The sequence below is a fragment of the Aethalodelphis obliquidens genome, unplaced genomic scaffold (genome assembly GCF_003676395.1).
Source record: "Aethalodelphis obliquidens isolate GAN/ISIS:26980383/991018 unplaced genomic scaffold, ASM367639v1 scaffold51, whole genome shotgun sequence".
Classification (NCBI taxonomy): Eukaryota; Metazoa; Chordata; class Mammalia; order Artiodactyla; family Delphinidae; genus Aethalodelphis; species Aethalodelphis obliquidens.
In genome coordinates, this window is record NW_020837995.1 from 2,965,603 (window position 1) to 2,985,896 (window position 20,294).

The following is a 20,294-nucleotide window of genomic DNA, read 5'->3' on the forward strand; positions in this document are numbered from 1 at the left end:
TTCGGATGTACATATTTATTATACGACTGGTCTGACAGAAGGATGCTGCGACACAGTAAGGATGCCCTAAACATTTTTAGCCAAATAAATGATTCCTGAAAAGTTTCTGTCTAGCAAACCAAGTCACATATTCCTTCTTTATATCAGGTGGCTTCTAACCTGCTTGAAACCTGCCCCTCTGGAATCCAATCTAATGTGGGAGAGAAGAAGATTCATAAGCAAGGAACTATAACATCATGTGGTAACACCACCATTCAGGTAGATGATAATCACGGTAATGACAGCTAAGATTTACTGCATTCCCACTATGGGTCTGGCATTACACTAGTCAATCCTGTACCTCCACATACTTAATCCTTATAACAACTCTTCAAGGAAAGTCTTATCACCTCAATTATGCAGATGAGGAAACTAAAGCGATGTGGGTCAGGGTCACCCAGTGAGCGAGCGGCAGAGCTCCTTTAGGAATTTCTAATTTAGGTCTGCCTGGCACCCCCCCCCCCCACCTGTCTTAAACACCTGGGCCATGTCCTGGGTCAGGGCCTTCCACTGCTATTCTCTCTGCCTCACCCTCTTCCAGCATTTGCTCAGTGGGGCCTTCCCTCACCAGCATGAGTGCCTAGGACACAGGAAGACAGTGAATGTCACAGGAGCAGGTCTGAGGAGCCCACAGAATCTGAGTCACACAGATCAGGGATGAGTATTCCCTGAAGGAGGGCAGACGGTCACCCACAGGCCTGGCCCTGGGCAGCATTTGGAAACAGGTGAACTGCTCTCTAACTCCAGGTACCACAGGCCCTCAGGTACCCTACATCTTTTCAAATCTTCTCTCAGGAAATGTGCTAATAAACACTAACATGTGCAATGCGTTGGCCAACCCAAGTACTTTTCATCTCACTATGGGAACAGATCCTAAGCCACAAAACTGAATCTCTAATGGTGGATTTCTATATGTCAGTGACAAATCTGGTGAGGACACACTTCCCTACTCCTCCTACCCCCAGTACCTCATAGGTGGCTTTCTGATCTCCTTATGAGCCTACCAAAGCAATTTTTGAAAGGCATTCAGCAAAAGATAGACAGAAAAGTTCTTTGTGACTAACTCCCCATTACTCAGAAAATTTAAGTGGATCAAACATCCCATCCCCCTTCACCCTCTGAGCATGTGGGTAATCACAATGTTACTGTATAATGTGAAAATTTCCAAATAGAACTAAACTCAGGTCTATAAATATACATGATTAAGGATTCAAATATAGCACTGCTGTATTTTCATGGGGGCTATTTCTGTGTGGTGATTGCCTCGCTGATTTGCAATTTCAGAATACGAATGGCTTTTCTCCATAACTAATGGGGAACTTGGCAGGGTGCTGCACACCCAGGCCCTGTCTGAGAAAAAGTCTGTTGAACAGTGATAAGTGCTCTTCTTCCCAGTTACATAAGCAGAGCTGACAAAAGGCAGCAGTACGACTCCAGATCCTGCTAAGATGAAATAGTGTTTGTTGGGTTTCTCTTCTGGTGCTAGAGGAATACTGACTCTTCTGGTAATTAATAATGAAATGATCATGAGTCTGTATCCCTCTATGATATTTTAAATTAAGCGCACTATGGTACAAGTTAGGAATAAATGGCAATGGAGAGTTCTCTGACACTCGATTCACAAATAACTAAAAAATGCTTAAATACAAATGATGTAAATAAATTCATATCCATGGTGACTGAACCAAAGAGGACCTGCCTGAAGCAAACTCTATGGCTGTTATAAGCAAAACATTATCATCTCCAGCAAACAGAGAGAAAAGTAGATTTCCAACGTGTCCTGAACTCCACATCATAAAGCAATGTTTCCAGTATCGTCACAGACAATGCAACCCCCCTCTGAGCAAGGCCTCTGTGGTTATATTCTGAAAACAGTTTAGAGAATGATGGACTTTGGACTCGAAGCTCAAATCCCAGTTCTCTCACTTATAAATTTTGTTACTTTGGACAAATAAGGCTTAGAGAAGTTTTCTCATCTGTACCGTGGAGATTTCAAAGTAATACCAAAGTCTCAGGGTTATTGAGAAAATTAAATGAGAGAAGGCATTTAAAAGCACAGTATTTAGCATATAGTAAATACTCAGTAAACACCTTTAATATTTTGTCTGAAAGTCTATCTTCAGTGTCTCTCATTGATTCTGAGCCTCCTTTTCCTGGCTCCATGGTTCTTATTTCTGGAGGACCTTAGGACACTCCTTCCTGCCAGCCACTTTCAGGGAAATAGGCCAGGTAAAGAAATAGAACCCAACTCCATGTCAGAACCCCAAACCTTGTGTGAAAGAAACAGTTCTAGAGTAGTTGCTCCTTAAGATAGGGGTTTAAATATGGTGGAGAAAGAAAGCTAGGACCCCAAATTTAAACCAACACCAGAAAGAGTTAGTATGAAGCTAATGAAGGTTAAGTTTCAAGACTCCTCTCTTGCATGGCCCCTTCCAAAACCTTATACCTAATTTTGTGTTCATAATTTTGCATCCTTTTTCTTAAATAGGGCTCTTAAATTTGTATACACTTTGGGCCCACCAAAACCTGGAACTGCCCGTGTCTAATGAATATGCTCTGAGCCCATCTGGTAGCAGGGGTGACCTGAAGCTGTGGATCACAGGGCTAGCCTTCCATGTCTTTCTTTCACCTTCTTCTAATGAGTCCCAGGATTGGTCAAAGGTCAAGGATAAGGCTATACCTGCAGGTGGGGTCTAAACATTCCTTGATGAAAAGAAGAGTCAGTGGTATCAGGAATGAGGCAGAGTCTGATCAACCTGAGGATAATGGTAATTCTCTAGAGACTTAGAGTTCAGTAAGGGAAATGAGACATTGCAAAATAGGTACAGAACGGCATTAAATCAGTGTTTTTCAAATGTGGTCCAGTCCAGCTGTGATGGAATGGCCTGACCAATCCTCACCAAGAACTGAAAAAGCTGGATAGAAATTGAGAAAAAAATCTGTTTGAAGGCACTAGAAACCTGCCGAGATAGCCAGGACTTGAGGGGAGGCGACTTACTGAGGTGATCCCGAGTTTTTGCACACTGCTTTACCCCTAGGGGCATGCAACGGACTGAACGGGTATACTCGCAAAATTCTTACGTTGAAATCCTAACTCACAATGTGATGATATTTGGAGGCGTGGCCTTTAGGAAATAATTAAATTATGAGGGTGGATCCTTCGTGGATGGGATTAGTGTCCTTATAAAGGGGACCCCAGAGAACATTCTTGCCCTCTTTCCAACGTGTGTGGTCACAGAGAAAAGGTGGTCCTTTATGAACCAGGGAGTTGGCTCTCACCTGACCTAAATCTGCCAGCACCTTGATCTTAGGCTTCCTAAAGAACTGTGAGAAATAAATGTGTGCTGCTTAAGCCACCCAGTTTACGGTATTTTTGTTATCGCAACCCACATGTAATGAGACAGGGCATTTGGCAATTCTCGGTGCAGGGCAAATGGCTGAGAAGTTAGCAGTAATTTGACGGGGCTGGGAAGATAAAAATTGAAGTTTGAAGCTGCCACGGCAATTAGGACATGTAGAATCAAGATCCTAGAGAAGAGGGGTGCAAAAATGTGATCCCAACATCGGCATAAGTTTTCTTCAAGTTATTTACTGATTAAGTTGTGCAGGCAAGAGGCTTAGAGCCAAACAGAAAGTGGCTGAAAAAGCAAAGCAGAATATGTGGCAATTTCATAATGCTGTGGAGACAAAAACTGAACTTGGAACCTACCCAAAAGGACTGATCCCCCCCAAATATCTCAGGCCCTCAGCTGGGATGTCTAGATGGTTACACCCTAGGAATAAGAGCGAGCCAGAACTCGACTGACCTTCCCAAAGACAGCACACCAGCCTGGGAGAGGTGTGGCCCCAACTGGATTGAGGTGATCTGCCTCCAGGCTGCCTGTGAGAGGAGAGGGTAAATCCTCTCTGGAGGGAGAAAACATCATCCAGAGCCCGTGCAATGTTTCACATACAATGTCAGACATTCATTAAAGTACTGCCAGGCATAGCAAGAAACAGGACTGAGAGAAAAACAGGCAACAGAAACACAGACAGGTAATCCAGATACTGGAGTTATCAGACACACCGAAACCACTGTGATTAATATGTTCAAGAAAATAGATTACAACATGGAGAAATGGAATGTGTTAAAAGAGAATAAAATGAAAATTATGGAGGTGGAAAATGCAAAAACTAATAGTAGCACTCAATAGGTAGCTTTAACAGCAAATAGAGCAGAGCAGAAGATAGGATTAGTGGAGTGGAAGGCAGATGAATAGAAAACAACCAGACCGCACACCCTGGCACATCCAAGGCAAACTGCTAAAAATCAACAACAAAGCTAGAAATTGTAAAAAACAGCTAGAGAAAAGAGATATTATTTTGAAAGAAGCAACAAAAGACTGACACCTGACTTTTCCAAAGAGAGATGGAAGTAGAAGAAAATAAAATGACATTTTTTATGTGCTCAAAGAAAATAATTGACAGTTTAGATACATGGGAAAATATCCTTCAAAAACAAAGGTGAGGGATTCCCTGGTGGTGCAGTGGTTGAGAGTCCGCCTGCCGATGCAGGGGACACGGGTTCGTGCCCTGGTCCAGGAGGATCCCACATGCCGCGGCGCAGCTGGGCCCGTGAGCCGTGGCCGCTGGGCCTGCGCGTCCGGAGCCTGTGCTCTGCAGCGGGAGAGGCCACAACAGTGAGACACCCGCGTAGCGCAAAAAAAAAAAAAAAAAAAAAAAGGTGAAATAGATAAACAAAAACTGAGAGAAATTTGTCAGTAGCACACTTACACTAAAGGAAATATTAAACAGATTTAACTCTTCATAAGGAAAGAAAATTTTCCAGATGAAAAATAAAGATATATGAAGGAAAGAAGAGCAATGGAAAGGGTAAATGTATGGGTTAATCAAAATAAATATTAACTTGCAAAACAATAATAATGTTTTTATTGGAGTGTAGAAAAATTTCTACAAAAATTTATGTAGAAATAAAATGTATAAGAATAATAACACAAAGTAGGAGGGGTTGAATAAAATCAGTATTACAAAGTCTTAGTATCATGTGAGAGGTGGAACAGGTATTAATTCTTAGTAGACTGTAGTAAGTCAAGAATGCCTGTTGTACTTTTGAAGATAACAGGTAAAAGAAGGTATTATTGGGAATTCCCTGGGGGGTCCAGTGGTTAGGACTTGGTGATTTCACTGCCAAGGGCCCGGGTTCAATCCCTGGTTGGGGAACTAAAATCCCACAAGCTGAGCAGTGTGGCCAAAAAAAAAAAAAAAAAAAAAGTGTTATTAACAAACTAAAAGAATGGGAAAAATAAAATAATAACGAATACTTTATATATCCAAAGAAAGGCAAGAAAGATGAGAAAAGTGAACATAAAACACAGGAGAGTAAAATGGTTAAAATAAACCCAAATATAATTTATATAATTTTATAATTATATAAAATAAAAATATAATTTTATATAATTATAAAATAAAAATTTTATAATTATATAAAATTAAAATGATCTACTCTAAAGACAAAGGTTATATTAATTATACATGTTGCTTACAAAAAAAATTAAATATAAGGACACAGAAAGACTGAGTAAGGATGGAAAAAGATACAGCATGAAAAATCTAACCCAAGGAAAACTGGTGTAGTTAAAACTAATATAAGGGAAGGTAGACTTTAAGGCAAGAAGCATTACTAGAGTTAAAGAGGGACATTTTTTCATGATAAAAATGTCTGCTGATCAGGAAGGTATAATGATTCTAAATATGTATACTTTTAATAAAATAGTCTCAAAATACATCATACAAAAATTGACAGAATTACAAGGAGAAATAAATAAGTTCACAGAGTACCCCAACACGCTCTTGGTGGGTGTGTCAAGAATACAAGGCTGCTCTTCACTCAGGTCATTTCCCAAGAGGGCTGAGTTTGCAGCAAGAAACCTTGAGGGGTGAGGACAACAAACAGGTTTGCTTGCCGCTTACTGTAAAAGTGGGGGATTCCCCAGTGTTCCTCTCCTATAACACAACCCATGACTATGCAGGGACGCGTTAGGGCCCTCCAGGTCACCTCTGTGGGACTCGGGAAGCAAGAGGAACTGATGCAAACAAACATGCTGATGCCCATGCTGCTTGCTGTTCTGTGAGTGATGCAGTCTTTTGCTTCTCACCCAGAAGTCTTGTGTCTTCAACGTATTACTTATAAATAGGTAAAATCAAATCCTAAACCTAAGGATATGTTCCTTACAACAGGAAAACCCTAAATATAAGGACCTAGAAAGTTTAAGTAGGAGAATGGAAAAAATATGCCATGCAAAAAGCAACCAAATGAAAGCTGGTATAGCTATATTAATGTTAGACAAGGTAGTGATTCAAGGCCAGAAGCATATCTAGACTTAAAGAGACACATTTCTAAATAACTGAAAAAATCCATCCATCAAGAAGGTATAATAATTCTATGTTTGTATGCTTTTAATAACATGGTCTCAAAATACACCAAGCAAAACTTGATAGAACTAAAAGAAGAAATAAGCCTATAACACACTCAGATTTTTTTAAAAACACACCTCTCTCAGTAACTGATAGAACAAGCAGACAAAAAGTGAGAATATAAGGGATTTGAACAAAATAATTAACAATTTATAACACTAATTTATATGTGTGTGTATATACATATGATGGTACCTAACTTCTACAGAATACACAATCTTTTCAAGTGCATGTGAAACATGTACCATAAAAGTCCTGACAAAGTTCAAGGGATTTTCATCATACAGAGTACGTTCTCTGACCATGGTGGAACAAAGCTAGAAGTTAATAACAAAAAGATAAGAAAGATGCCCAAATGCTTGGAAATTAAGAAACCCACTTCTTAAAAGGCATTCTTGTTTTTTTTTTTAAAAATTGAGGTGAAATTCACATAACATAAAGTTAACCATTTTAAAGAGAACAATTAAGTGGTATTTAGTGCATTCACAAGTTTGTGTAACCACCACCTCTATTAAGTTCCAAAACATTTTCAAAGAAAATGAAAAAATGTGTTTAAAAAAGTCCCAATGGAAATTAGGAAACATCTTGAACTGGATGTTAATGAAAACATGATATGGGATGTGCGTGATATAGCTAAAGCTGTGCTGAAAAGTTATTATACGTTACTTTTGCCCATATAAATTTTAAAATTCAGCTTAAATGGACAAATTCCTATAAAAACACAACTTACCAAAACCAACACAACAAGAAACAGAATAGTCTTATACCATTTAATAAATTAAATCTGAAATTTAAAACATCACAAAGAAATCTCCAGGCTTAGATGACTTCACTGGTAAATTGTTCCAAATGCTAAAAAAAGAAATAATACCACTTTTACAAAATCTCTTCCACTAAAAGAAGAAAGAGAATACTTACAACTCAATTTATGAGGTCAGCATAATCTTGATACCCAATCTGATAAAAGTAATATCATCATCATCTTAAAATTATAGACTAATCTCTATAATTCTCACAGATGCAAGAATCCTAATAAAAATATTAGTAACTTAATACAGCAATTATTTTAAAATTATTAGGAATGTGAGGTCACTTTAATATTTGAAAAACCAATCAATGTGAGAACCTCTGCTTCTGCTCATGAAGTAGTAACTCATCATCCCACTAAAATCAACTAGAAAACTGGACAAAATATACGAAGCAACTATTTTCAGACGTTGAACAACAGGCAGCAAAGGTCTTTGATCCCTGAAAGAAAGGAAACACAACAAAACAAGGTGAGCCCTGTGACTGCCCTGGCTTTTTGCCGAGAGGTAATTTCCAAACGGCAGCACAGGGAAGGAGAACCTAAGTAGAAGCCCAGCAGTCTCACCGACTTTAGGAACTAAAACGTGAGGAGGCTGAGCTGGGTGGAATTTGGGGGCAGAGTCTATGAAAGGAGAGAGTTATGCATAGGAAGAACTCCAGAAGTCTGAAGAGGGGTCCCCTCAAGTCTTTGGCTGAATACTGATCTATACATGCACAGTGTGAAACTCCATGAAGTCAATTGAATAACAACTGCCTGGGAGCTATAAGCTAAACATTTCCCAGAGCTCACCTTGATGAAAATCAAGGTTTAAATTTCTACCAGCTCGAGTAGAGACATCTCATTGAACACCTTGGGCAGTGACCACAGAAAGGTCACAATTTAGTGAAAGAGCTAAACTAGTCCTAGAGTAAAGTACTCTATACCTGTGTAACAAAGCTTAAAAACAAACATCAAAAAGGTCAACTAATACCCACAAGTCACTGCCTGCTAAAACAGACTTCAACAGTCTTTAAAGGAAGACAACAAAATCCAAACATTCAACAACATAGCATTTGTAATTTCCAGTATTCAACTAAATATTTATTCGGCATGTAAAGAGTAGCAATTTTGGCCCATGACGAGAAGAAAAAAAAATCAATAGAAAAATAAACCAAGGGACTTCCCTGGTGGTTAGAATTTGCCTGCCAATGCAGGGGACACAGGTTCGAGCCCTGGTCTGGGAAGATCCCACATGCTGCAGAGCAACTAACCACGTGTGCCACAACTACTGAGCCTGCTCTCTAGAGCCCGCGAGTCACAACTGCTGAGCCTGTGTGCCACATCTACTGAAGCCTGCGCGCCTAGAGCCCGTGCTCCGCAACAAGAGAAGCGATCGCAATGAGAAGCCCACGCACCACAACGAAGAGCAGCCCCCGCTTGCCACAATTAGAGAAAGCCCGCACACAGCAACGAAGACCCAACACAGCCAAAACTAAATTAAAAAAGAAAAAAAAGGTTGAAAAATAAACCAATGCAATTCACCACATTAACAGAATAAGGGAGAAAAAGCATATAATCATGTTGAGGATACACTGAAAAAGTATTTGTGAGATTTCAACATCCATTCCTGTTAAAAACAATGACAACAACAACACTTGGCAAATTAGGCATAGACGGAAACTCTTAAAATCTGATACAGGGTGTCACAAAGACCTGTAGCAATAGGTGAAATATCAAAAGCTTTGTCCCTAAGATTGGGGGGAAACAAAGATACTCATTTTGATTGCCTCCATTCAACACTGTACTGGAGGTCTTCAATAAGCCAACAAGCAGAAAAGGGAAGTAAAAGGCACAGAGATTAAAAAGGAAATAAGAAGTATAATGATCAAAGAAGAAGAAATAAAACTACCATTATTCACAGATGACATAATTATGTATGTAGATAACCCAAAATAATCTACTGTCATACTATAATAAGTGAATTCAACAAGATCGCTACATACCAGGGCAACATACAAGAAAGATACTGTATCTCTATATACCAGTAACAAATAATGACAAAACATAATAAAATGTAGTTTTAAAAGTACCATTTATAGTAGCATAAAAAATCAAATATGAATAAATTTAACAAAAGATGGCCAAAACCTTTATCTAGAAAACTACAAAACATTATTGAGATTAAAGAATGCTTAAGTAAATGGAAAGAAACACCATATTCCTAAATGATAAAGACATCAGTTTTCCTCCAAATTGACCTATAGAATCAATACAATCCCAATAAAAATCCAAGCAAGTTTTTTTTCGCTTTTTTTTAGAATTGACGGGATGATTCTAAAGTGTATACACAGATTAAGAGTGGCCAATATCTTGAAGAATATAGCTAAGGGAGAATACACAACCAGATGTCAAGGTTTAATGTAAAGCTACAGTAATTAAAACAGTTAAAGGTTGGCACAAGAAAACTATACCAATGGAACAATTCCAGAAACAGACCCACACATATACAATTACTTGATTTATGACAAAGATTACAGTATAGTGTTGAGAGAAAGAATGATCTAATAAATAGTGCTCAGTTAATCTTGATTCCTACCTCATGTTATTACAATCTATGTGAGAAGGCAGACCAAAAAAAGTACATTTTGTACGATTCCATTTTTATGTAGCTCAAAAGCAGGCCAAACTACCCATGCCCAATATTCATAGTACCATGTCAATTTAAGAGAACCACTTGACCAATTTAATTTCTCAAGTGTCAATGACAGTTGACATTCATGAGTCTTTTCACCAAAGCTACGACTGTATTTCTGCAGAGGAAACACATTCTCTACTTGCTCAGATGAGCCCATTCATTTAATGAGCCCAACTAGACCAAGAGTTGCAATGGCGACCTCTAAAAAACCACAACTGATTTCTGTAATTGCATAAGAGCGTCTTGCTTTGAGTTGTTTTAGAAACAGACGTTTGCTCCTGGGAACTTTAGCTCACACAGATGTTCCTTTCAGCTCCCAAATGTGCTAACGTTGGGTTTGTGGCAGGTAGAGTTAAACTGGAAGGCTGAACCAGGCATTCCTCATTTTATTGCACTTCACTTTATTGTTTTGTAGAGACTATGTTTTTAACAAATTGAAGGTTTGAAGCAACCTTGTGTCAAGTAAGTCTATCAGCAACACTTCCCCATGGGCATTTACTCACTTTGTGTCTCTGTGTCACATTTTGGTAATTCTTACAATATTTCAAACTTTTTCATTATTGTTATATTTATTATGGTGATCTGTGATCCTGCCTGTTATTACTGCAAGAAGATTATGACTCGCTGAAGGCTCAGATGATGGTTAGCATTTTTCTTTTTGCAATAAAGTATTTTTAAATTAAGGTATGTATGCCTTTTTAGATATAATACTATTTAGCATACTTAATAGACTACAATATAGTATAAAAATAACTTTTATATGCACTGGGAAACTGAAAAATTAGTGTGACTCTCTTTATTGTGATATTCAATTTATTGCAGCGGTCTGGAATGAACCCACAATATCTCTGAGGTTTGCCTATAATGGCAATTTAAAGTACAGGTCTTGGTAAATTCTAACTTTTCCCTTATCATATATTACATTCGTTTAAAACTGTTGTTATTTAAACTGTTCTGACTTTGCCTAAAACTAAAACAGCGTTAGGATAATTCACATTTTGGCACTTAAATACTACTTACTATAGCCCCTCCCCATTATATGTTTCTCATACCTTTTTCAATCCAAAACAAGTATTAATTTGGCTTTCACCTGTAAGTATAAGCACTGTAACATTAAAGCATATTTTTTCATAGACCTCTTATTTCCTATCCTGATTTTGGCAACCTGGTCTCCTCTCTGGTATTCTAAACCTGAGAGGAATTCTTTAGTAGGCTTGCCTTGCTCATCTGTGAAATATTAAGTGTTGCTCCTTCTACTTGGATTTGTTTCAAGCAAATAAGTTTAAAGAACAGCAAGGTAAGGAATTTGCCTGAATGTCAGATGGTGGTTCTGGTCCCAGTTCAACGAACCATAGTGTCCTAGGCAAACCACCCAATGCCTCAGTGTTCTCACCTATGAACTATGGCATTGTTGCCTGACATACAGTAGGTACTCAGTCCGTGGATGCACAAGAATTAGATAGTTTCAAAGACACCTTCCAACTTTTTACTATTTTTTTTTTTTTTTTTTGCAGTACGCGGGCCTCTCACTGTTGTGGCCTCTCCCATTGCAGAGCACAGGCTACGGATGCACAGGCTCAGCGGCCATGGCTCACGGGCCCAGCCGCTCCGCGGCCCGTGGGATCTTCCCGGACCGGGGCACAAACCTGTGTCCCCTGCAACCTGTGTCCCCTGCATCGGCAGGCAGACTCTCAACCACTGCGCCACCAGGGAAGCCTCAACTTTTTACTATTTTTAATTCAATTCACTTCTATGAAAAGTAGTCAACCAGCAAAATAAAATGCAAATTAACTAGCTCTATTCTTGTTCCACTACTATTCTTGGGGAAGTCTGGGATTAGAAGAAATCAGCACTGGAAAGTGCTACTAGAAGAAAATGGGTAATGAAAATACCATAATACAGTAACCACATTTATTGTAAATAACTGAACTAAAAACCAGAAGAAAACTCCCCTCAAAATGAACCAATGAATGAGAGTAGAAAAAGGTATTTTATACGACCACTTCCTATCAAGAACTCTTGACTTTTTTAAAAAGGTCAATAAAATCAGTTTCTCAAAAGAGCCATTTATATTAAACAAGGTATCTCCCAAGGAGCAGCAGTTACCATTGAGGTTCTTGCACTTAGATTTACTGCAAGAAGAGTGTTGGGTGAATGTACGACGTAAGTCAAAGATAGAGAGAAAGAGGATGGTGGGGACGATTATCTCTGGAGATCAACCAAGAGACAATTCAACATGTCCTATGCAAGGTAACTTTTGGGGTCCTTTATCTTACACTCTTCTTTAAGGAAAATTTCTTCATATTTGCCTAAATTTTCTTCTATTATTTCTTGTCCACCCCTATTTACCATGCTAAACCTTTTCCCCTTTTGAAACAGACTTTTAAAGAAAACAAACATTTAGAGAACTGAGAAAACAAGACACACTGGAAATACGGACTGTCCTTCTACTGCACAGTAAGAAATGAGAAAAGGTTAGTGTGAAATCCTGGACTCTAAAATTAAAATGTAAACAGAGAATGCTCAGTGACCTTTTCTTAGAAGGCTCACACGAATGAATGTCATGGTACATTGATCAAACTTTTATTCATTTGTATTTTCAGGATGTTGCTATTAATACCATGTGACACTCAACAGTTAATTACACTATAATATGACATTTTGTCCAAATCACTTTGCCTCTACGTTCTTCAGCTGTGCTACTTTAGCCTCTGGTTACTTAATGGAAAAACGATGTATTAAAGTCTTATTTTTGTAGGGGAGGGAAGACTTTACCTTCTTAGGTCTGTACCTGGGGCCTGTGAATTAAACTGTCAAAAGACAAATTAATAGGAGAAACAGTATGCAAATTTAATTGATGTTTTTAACTTTACTTCCAGGGGGGCTACACAGAGAAGTAAAAACTCCCCCCAAAAGCTGTTAGGCTTTAAAGTTTATATATCATTTTAACAAAGAACAATAAATTATGGAGAAGTCAATAGGCAAAAAAATAAGGGGGGGGAGTTTGGGCTTTTAGGGGTGGTAGATTGTGGGCAAGTAAATACACGGGGAAATTAATGGAAGATAAGGGTCATTTTAGTAAGGTTTGTTTATGCAGACTCATTTCACAGCATCATCTCTGTGTCCCGTGATAAGGGTTGTTGTCTTCCTGGTACAGGAGAGAGGGGATACCTTTACAAATGGAAATTTATGTCATCTTTACAAAGGGAAATTTATGCCCTGCTTTTAGGCAGAAGCACAAGGACAGAGAATACTTCCTGCATCTGCTGTTTGTCAACTGCCTTCAGCTCAAAATAATCCTTATGACAAAGTAGCATATTGGAGCTGGTATATTCTTATCCCCTTAATTTTCTAAGGGGGAATCAAAGTTCACTTGCTAATGTAAAAATACTGGCTCCCAAACTGTTCTGAGGAACTAGTTCTTTAGAATGTCTTATTTAAAAAAAAAAAAAAAGAAAAAGAAAGAGTTCTATGGTCAAATAAGCTTGCGATAATCAAATGCTAGATTAAACAAAGTTAACATGATTTTTTCCTGCAGGAAAGAACCTTTAATTAGCTAACAATGCATTGTTATTCTGCAAATGGGGAATGAGAATTAATTGTGTTCCTCAAACTTATTTGACCATGGAACATGTTTTTCAAAGTATTTTTGAAGACGGGTGGTTTTGTAACATATGTTGAGAAATACTGGGATTAGCCATCTTTCATATGTAAGTGCAGAAGTTTAAGTAGCTAATGAAATAAGTGTAAGCCAAAAGGTAGAGCTGGCAATAAAGCTGGCAGCCAGCAGTAACTGTGCTGCATTCTGAGTCATGCTCCAGGGGACTGAGCTCAGGGTTGTCCCTATGAAGAAAAAAAGTGTCCAAAGCTTCTGGTTACCGCTGAATTAAAACCCCTTCTCGGGCACTGAAGAATAGCAATGGATAAAGAAAAAATGGTCTCATGTGCTCATTTCCATCCTTGGCTCTGTACAGCTCCAGTTGTATTATTCTTAAACATCTATTAACATGATTGCTTCATAATTACAAAGGCTAACTGCCAAGCATTTTTCACAGGAAGCAAGGCACTGCTTGTTTTTAACTGCTCTTCTGGTGCATGCAAAAGGGTCAGCATTCTTTAAAAAATCTTTTTTATCTTATTTTAATTGAAGAAACACCTCTAAAATACCATGTGAGTACAAGATAAAAAGGAAAAAGCACATTCAAGCTAGGTAAGTGCAACAATATAGATGATCTCGGGGTGGGGGAGTACAGGATACAGAATTGATGTTACCAATATATCCCAAGCACAATGGTACCTACTATCTCCATCTGGGTATGCTGTTCTGCTAGAAATTTTAATTTCAGCAGAGACCATCCTCAATGCTGCCATAGGCTGATTTCCAGGTTTCCAATCAGTAAATTTGACCCTTGATCTTCAAAGGTCAACTGCCACCACGTGTTCCCTTCTTAATCCTCCTCCATACTCCCTCGATAGGGGCATAGCTACGCACCCAAGTCAGAGGACTGGCTGGCAATATCCTACACTGTCTCAAAGATTTGGGGGAAAATGCAGAGGATGGGACTGGTATTTACCAAGCAACCAGGTGCCAGATGTTTTCATAAACATTACCCCATTAACAAACAAACAGATCTTTTCCCCATTTTGTAGATAAAACTGTGACTTACAGAGGTTATAACACCTGTCAAGGTCAAACCAAATGCTGATGAGCAAATTACGTAAAATTTGAGTCAGGTCTGGATGAGTCCAAAGTCTGTTTTACAATATCATGTTGTCCCCTGATCATAAAAACTTCATTTTTTATAGGAGCACAAATGGCCCATGTATACCATTTCTCTCAGTATCTAGCAAAATATCAACTTTTATCATCGCACTAACTTCAAGAGACCTGATAATATTTAGATCTTCTCATTCATTTGCCCAAATCAATAGAGCTATTTATTCCCAACTGCTGGTAATGTACTTTCTTAACTCAGCATTTTGTGAAAAAAAGTCTAAATACTTGAATTGCTTCATTTCATGCTCTTTCTCTTGGCATGTGACTTTTTGGTCTGCTTTTAAAAATAAACTCCAAAATCACGACATATTCAGATATGAAAAACAGGATGGAGAGCAATGGGAACACTAATCTGAAATGGTCACCTGGCTAGAATACCTGTGTCTGTAGTAATCCCAAATTAAATGGAAAAATTTTGAATTTATGAAGCAATTACTCATGTGTGGTTGATTAAAAAAAAAAAGGCACAAAACTGCCCTGGACTATAGATTGGATTCTACCCCAGTCTCCCACAGTTGCCACCCTGGGTTAAGACCATCTGATTCAGTTTCCTCATTATTTAAGTTTAGAAAAGATCTCTTAAGTTCCTTTAAAAATTCCACAATTCTATAGTCAACTGCAGTTCACTGGCCTTTCCAGTGAATAAACAATTTAAAATAATGCAAGTCCCACTTTCATCATCCCTTTCTTAATTTGACAGAGGCAAAGGAGTTATTCATCTTCCAGTTAAAATTTTCTTTTCAGTGTGATAGAAAACCAAGCAGCAGAGAAAAACGTTCAGTCACCCAGCTAGACAGAGTGATATACAGTGTTAGGAAAATGGTTTATTTCAGGAGAAAGCAGCACAACAGTTTTGCTTTACTTTGGTTGCAGGTCTCAGAGTCATTTCCTCCAAAGGGCAGAGGGAAAAAATCAATCTTTTCCAGGAAAGACAGTAATATGGTAAAGCTTCTTTCCCTCTTGCTTAGCCTGATACTATATATTCACAGATGAACATAATTCTGAGTGCAAGTCCTCATACAGATGCCCATGACACCTGCTTTCAAATTCTTATACTCAGAGAAATTATGTAACAGACCATTTGGCTCCATCCTAACTCTGATAACAAACAGACCTAGGCTTCCTACGTTCGTTTCCTTGGCATTTCACTCCCCTTATTATCCCATCACTTTCATGGTCCCCTTCCCCACCCAACACAACTGTTGATGCTGCAAGAAGCACTGTAAGACAGGAGTCTAAATTTTACCCACCACAGACGGGTAAACTTAAGCAAACATTAGTCACTCAAAAACATCACTGACTTGACGTTCTGGGTTTAATTTCCTTATGAATTCATCATTGCTTCAAAATATCAAGATGAGAAGCACTGGTCTGGTCACTGGCAGTGTGCAATTCTTGCTTAATTCTTCAAAAGTTTGTTGGACACGGTCAAGCCTAAAGGTAGATGCACTAGATTTGGGGAAATGCTCCCCTTAGCCACTCTAGCAGATGTGGGACTGGGGAAGAGAACTAGTGGGCAAGTTCACCCTCCCCACATACACATATTCATCTCTTCTCTGGTCACCATGCCCAGGGACCTTATAAGCAGAGGTCCATTGTCAGAAAACAGTCATACTCACTGTAAACTCTACCATCATAGGATCACCATTCAACCTCTCACTGATGTGAGGACGGCACAGTAATCTCAGTACAGCGCTCCTAAAACTACAAAGTGCATTTGAATCACCTGGGGACTTTGCTGTAATGCGGATTGAGATTTAACAGATCTGGGGTACAGCCCAAACTTTTGCATTTCTAACAAATTTCAGTGCAACACTGATGCTGCTGATTTGCAAACCACACCTGAGTAGCAAGGCCCTAGTACAGATGCCCTCCCAAATCTGGAGCACGTTTTACCTTAAGGTCTCCTTATAGCTGGTTATCTATCAAGAGAACTAAACAGGGCAGAAAACTCAGAAGCTCTGCATTGGAAGAAATCCATCCTGAATACAGGAATTAATTAGGTTCACTGATTTTCACTGCCCGGACCCTGGACCTTTGTTCCTGCCCAAATGGATCTGCCAGATCCTTCTTGCTTAGATGAATGACAAATCTTGGCCCAGCCTCACCAGCCTTATCTGATACCATTCGGCCAGCAACTCAAACATTAATTGTGTAGCACCGCAAAAATAAAAATGCAGGTTCCTAGGCTCTAACCCTGAGATTCTGATTCATTAGGCCTGGAGTGGCCCCCAAAATAAAGAGACATTCTAGGTGATTTTACACATTCTGAGATTTGGGGGAAGGAAATGCATGTCTTCTTTAATGGATCGGAGCAACTTATATCCTATGGTGTTGACGCCTTTCCATCAAGGAAGACAGCAAAGAAAGGAGGGATAGAAAGAAACATGACTTGAGCATCTTACATTATGGTAGAAGAAATGATTTCCTCCCCAATTTGGACACTTGCTTGAAGTCATTTGTAGTTAATTCCAGTATATTTTGTCCTTTTCTTTAGCGAAGTTCACTAAAAATGTGAACTATTACTCTGTAGAAAATTCTTTTAATGTAGGTATGATTATAGATATAGTTATTTAATAATCAAAATATCAAAGGAATGGTTATTTATTCTTCTGACTGAACAAATAAAGTTGGAGTTGTTCACACACATTCTTTTTTCATATATACCAGAAGACAAACATTGAGATCAGCTAACAAAAATAAGGACTGAATATTAATTAGTGCCATTAAAATGGCATAAGAATATGTAAAATACAAAAGGTAACTTTACCTAGACTTTATAAATGAAATGTCCTCCCTAAGAAGGGCTACAGTTTGGCTACTTGGTTTCTCTGGGGGCGGATGTGGCATCTTGAGGGGTGTTATTCTCCACTGGTACAGCTACAGGTTCTGCCACAGTAGCAGTGATCTCGGATTCAGTAGGGATGGCCTCTGAACTGGAACTGTCTCCTGTGTGACTGGGGATGGTCTCAGTCTGAGAGGCTGAGGTTTCTTGACTGGAGCTGGTATCTGTTAGACTAGGTACAATGTCAGCTTGAGCAGGCGTGGCCTCTTCTTCTGTTTCCAATTCTGTTTCCTGACTTTGAACTTCTTCACCTTCTTCTAGCATAGCAGGTGGTAGCTGTAATAAAGTCTAAAGAGAAAAAAAAAAAAAGAAAGAGAGAGAGAGGGAAGACATCAAAGAATCCAAATAAAAAGACACTGGCTTATAAAGTTAAGTTCTCACATTATCTTCCTAATTGATACTGTCACTCTAGAATTCTCCAAAACACTGCTGGCCATGTTATATTACAGATGTAACAACTCTGATGATAATGGCCTAAGTTTTACTGACTCCATGGAATATGCCTGCCTAGATATCAGGTAATAATGATGAGATCATACATTACATCCTCAGGGAGAAAAACAATATCAAAAGCTATTAAATTTTTTAGCAAAGGAATTTATTGTAACACTCTGGAAAAACAGTGGCTGATTAGGACTGACTGCCACACCAACTCAAGAAAGGACCAACTTCAATCAAGGGGCCCTGTGAGGGGTGAGAAGGAACCAAGCCTTGAGACAAGGCCATGGCAGGGAGAGAGCAGCAGGGCACAAGGTTCCTGTCCCACTTAACCAGAACACTGGAGCAGCTCTATATGCCTGGCTTCCCTTTTACCCCATGGCAGTCTGGAGCTAAAGCTGGGCTTCTCTCTTCAGGAACTGTTTCTCTTGTTGGAAACTGAAAAAATTTTAAAGTAGTATTCACAATGGCAGCACAAAATGTGAAATACTTAGCAATAAAACTAACAACATATGTATAAAGCCTGTATGCTGAAAACTGCCAAACACTGAGGAGAGAATTCAAAGAAGACCTAAAGAAGTGGAGAGAGATATCATATTCATGGAAAGAAGACTCAATATTGTTAAGATATTAATTTCTCCAAATTGATCCTAATCAAACCTCAACATGCTTTTTCTGGGGGGTTGAAATAGACAAGCTGATTCTAAAATTTATACAGAAAAGCAAAGGAACTAGAACAGCCAAAACCATTTGGAAACATAACAAAACTGAAGGACTCACATTATCTAATTTCAAGATTTACAATAAAGAAACTCTAATAAAGGTAGTGTAGTAAAGGCAAAAAGGAAAGATGCAAAGATCAACAGAACAGAATAGAAAGCCCAGAAGTAGACTCTCACATACGTGGCCAATTGATTTTTCTACTAAAACAAGGTGAGATCCTAAAAGTTCTCAAAATAAGAAAAAAAAAAGTGTAACTCTGTGTGGTGAAGGATGTTAATCAGATTTATTGTGGTGATTGTTTTGTAATATATAGAAATAGCAAATCATTATTTTATACACCTGAAACTAAAATTATATGTCAATTATATCTCAATTTGAAAAACTGCTTTTTTAATCTCAAAAAAAAAAAAATGACAAGGCAAGTCAACAGAGGGAAAATATAGCCTGAAGGAAATGGTGCTGAAACAACTGGATATCCACACGCAAATGAGTAAAATGCAACCTTACCTTGCACCATATAAAAAAAATTAACCCACAATGTACCATACCTCTAAATAGCAAATTAAACTATACAACTTCTAGAAGAAAACATTAGGGGAAAAAATCCCTGTAATTTTGGGTCAGGCTAAGTTCTTTTAGAACATAAAAAGCGTGAATCACAAAAGAACAACTTGATACACGGGGACTTGGTCAAAATTTAAAACTGTTTTTTGAAAGACACTTAAAAATGAAAAAAACAAGTCACAGACTAGGAGAAAATATTCATAAAACAAACATCTGAGGAGGAACTTGTAGTCAGAATAAATTTTAAAACTCTCAAAACTCAATAATACAACCCAAAAAAGTGAGTGAGAGGCCTAAACAGACACATCCTCAAAGATATGCAGATGGTAAATAATCACATGAAAAGATGTTCAATATCAATTGTTATTAGAGAAGTGCCAATTAAAACCACAACGAGACCATTACACACCTCCTGGAATGCTAAAATAAAAAGACCAAACATAGTAAGTGTGTGTGAGCTCTCATACATTGCTGGTGGGAATATAAAATGGTACAACCACTTTGTAAGACAGGTGGGCAGTTTCTTAAAAGAAGTTGAATACATACTTACCATACTATCCAACCATTCCACTCCTAGAAATTTACCCGAGAGAAAGTACAAAGACTTGTAGGAGAACGTTCATAGTAGCTTTATTTGTAGCAGCCAAAATTGGAAACAACCCAAATGTCCATCAGTGGATGAATGGGTAAACTTGGTAATCTGTATAATGGATTACTTATTCAGCAATAAAAGGAAAAGGACTACTGATACATTCTGAAACATAAATGAATATCAAAATAATGCTGAATAAAAGTAGGAAAAAAGAGTACATGCTGTATGAGTCTATTTACATAAATGTCTAAAAAATGGCGACTAATCTATTGTGACATAAAGTAGATCCTTGGTTTCCTGGAGAAGGTGGAAAAGGAACTGGTGAGGGAGGAGAGGGATTATCAAGGTGTATGTGGAAGA

The 20,294-nt window shown here is 38.3% G+C and overlaps 1 protein-coding gene across 4 annotated transcripts in view; it reads right to left on the minus strand.

Annotated features, from left to right (window-relative positions):
• Positions 1-17,358: 17,358 nt before the first annotated feature.
• AQR (aquarius intron-binding spliceosomal factor) overlaps positions 17,359-20,294 on the minus strand; it is a 103,141-nt gene continuing 100,205 nt past the window's right edge. For all 4 annotated transcript variants that reach the window (XM_027083807.1, XM_027083806.1, XM_027083808.1 and 1 more), the window contains one exon: positions 17,359-17,905. In XM_027083807.1, the coding sequence (XP_026939608.1) occupies positions 17,591-17,905 (315 nt within the window). In that variant the 3' untranslated portion in view covers positions 17,359-17,590. The remainder of the gene's footprint in view (positions 17,906-20,294) is intronic.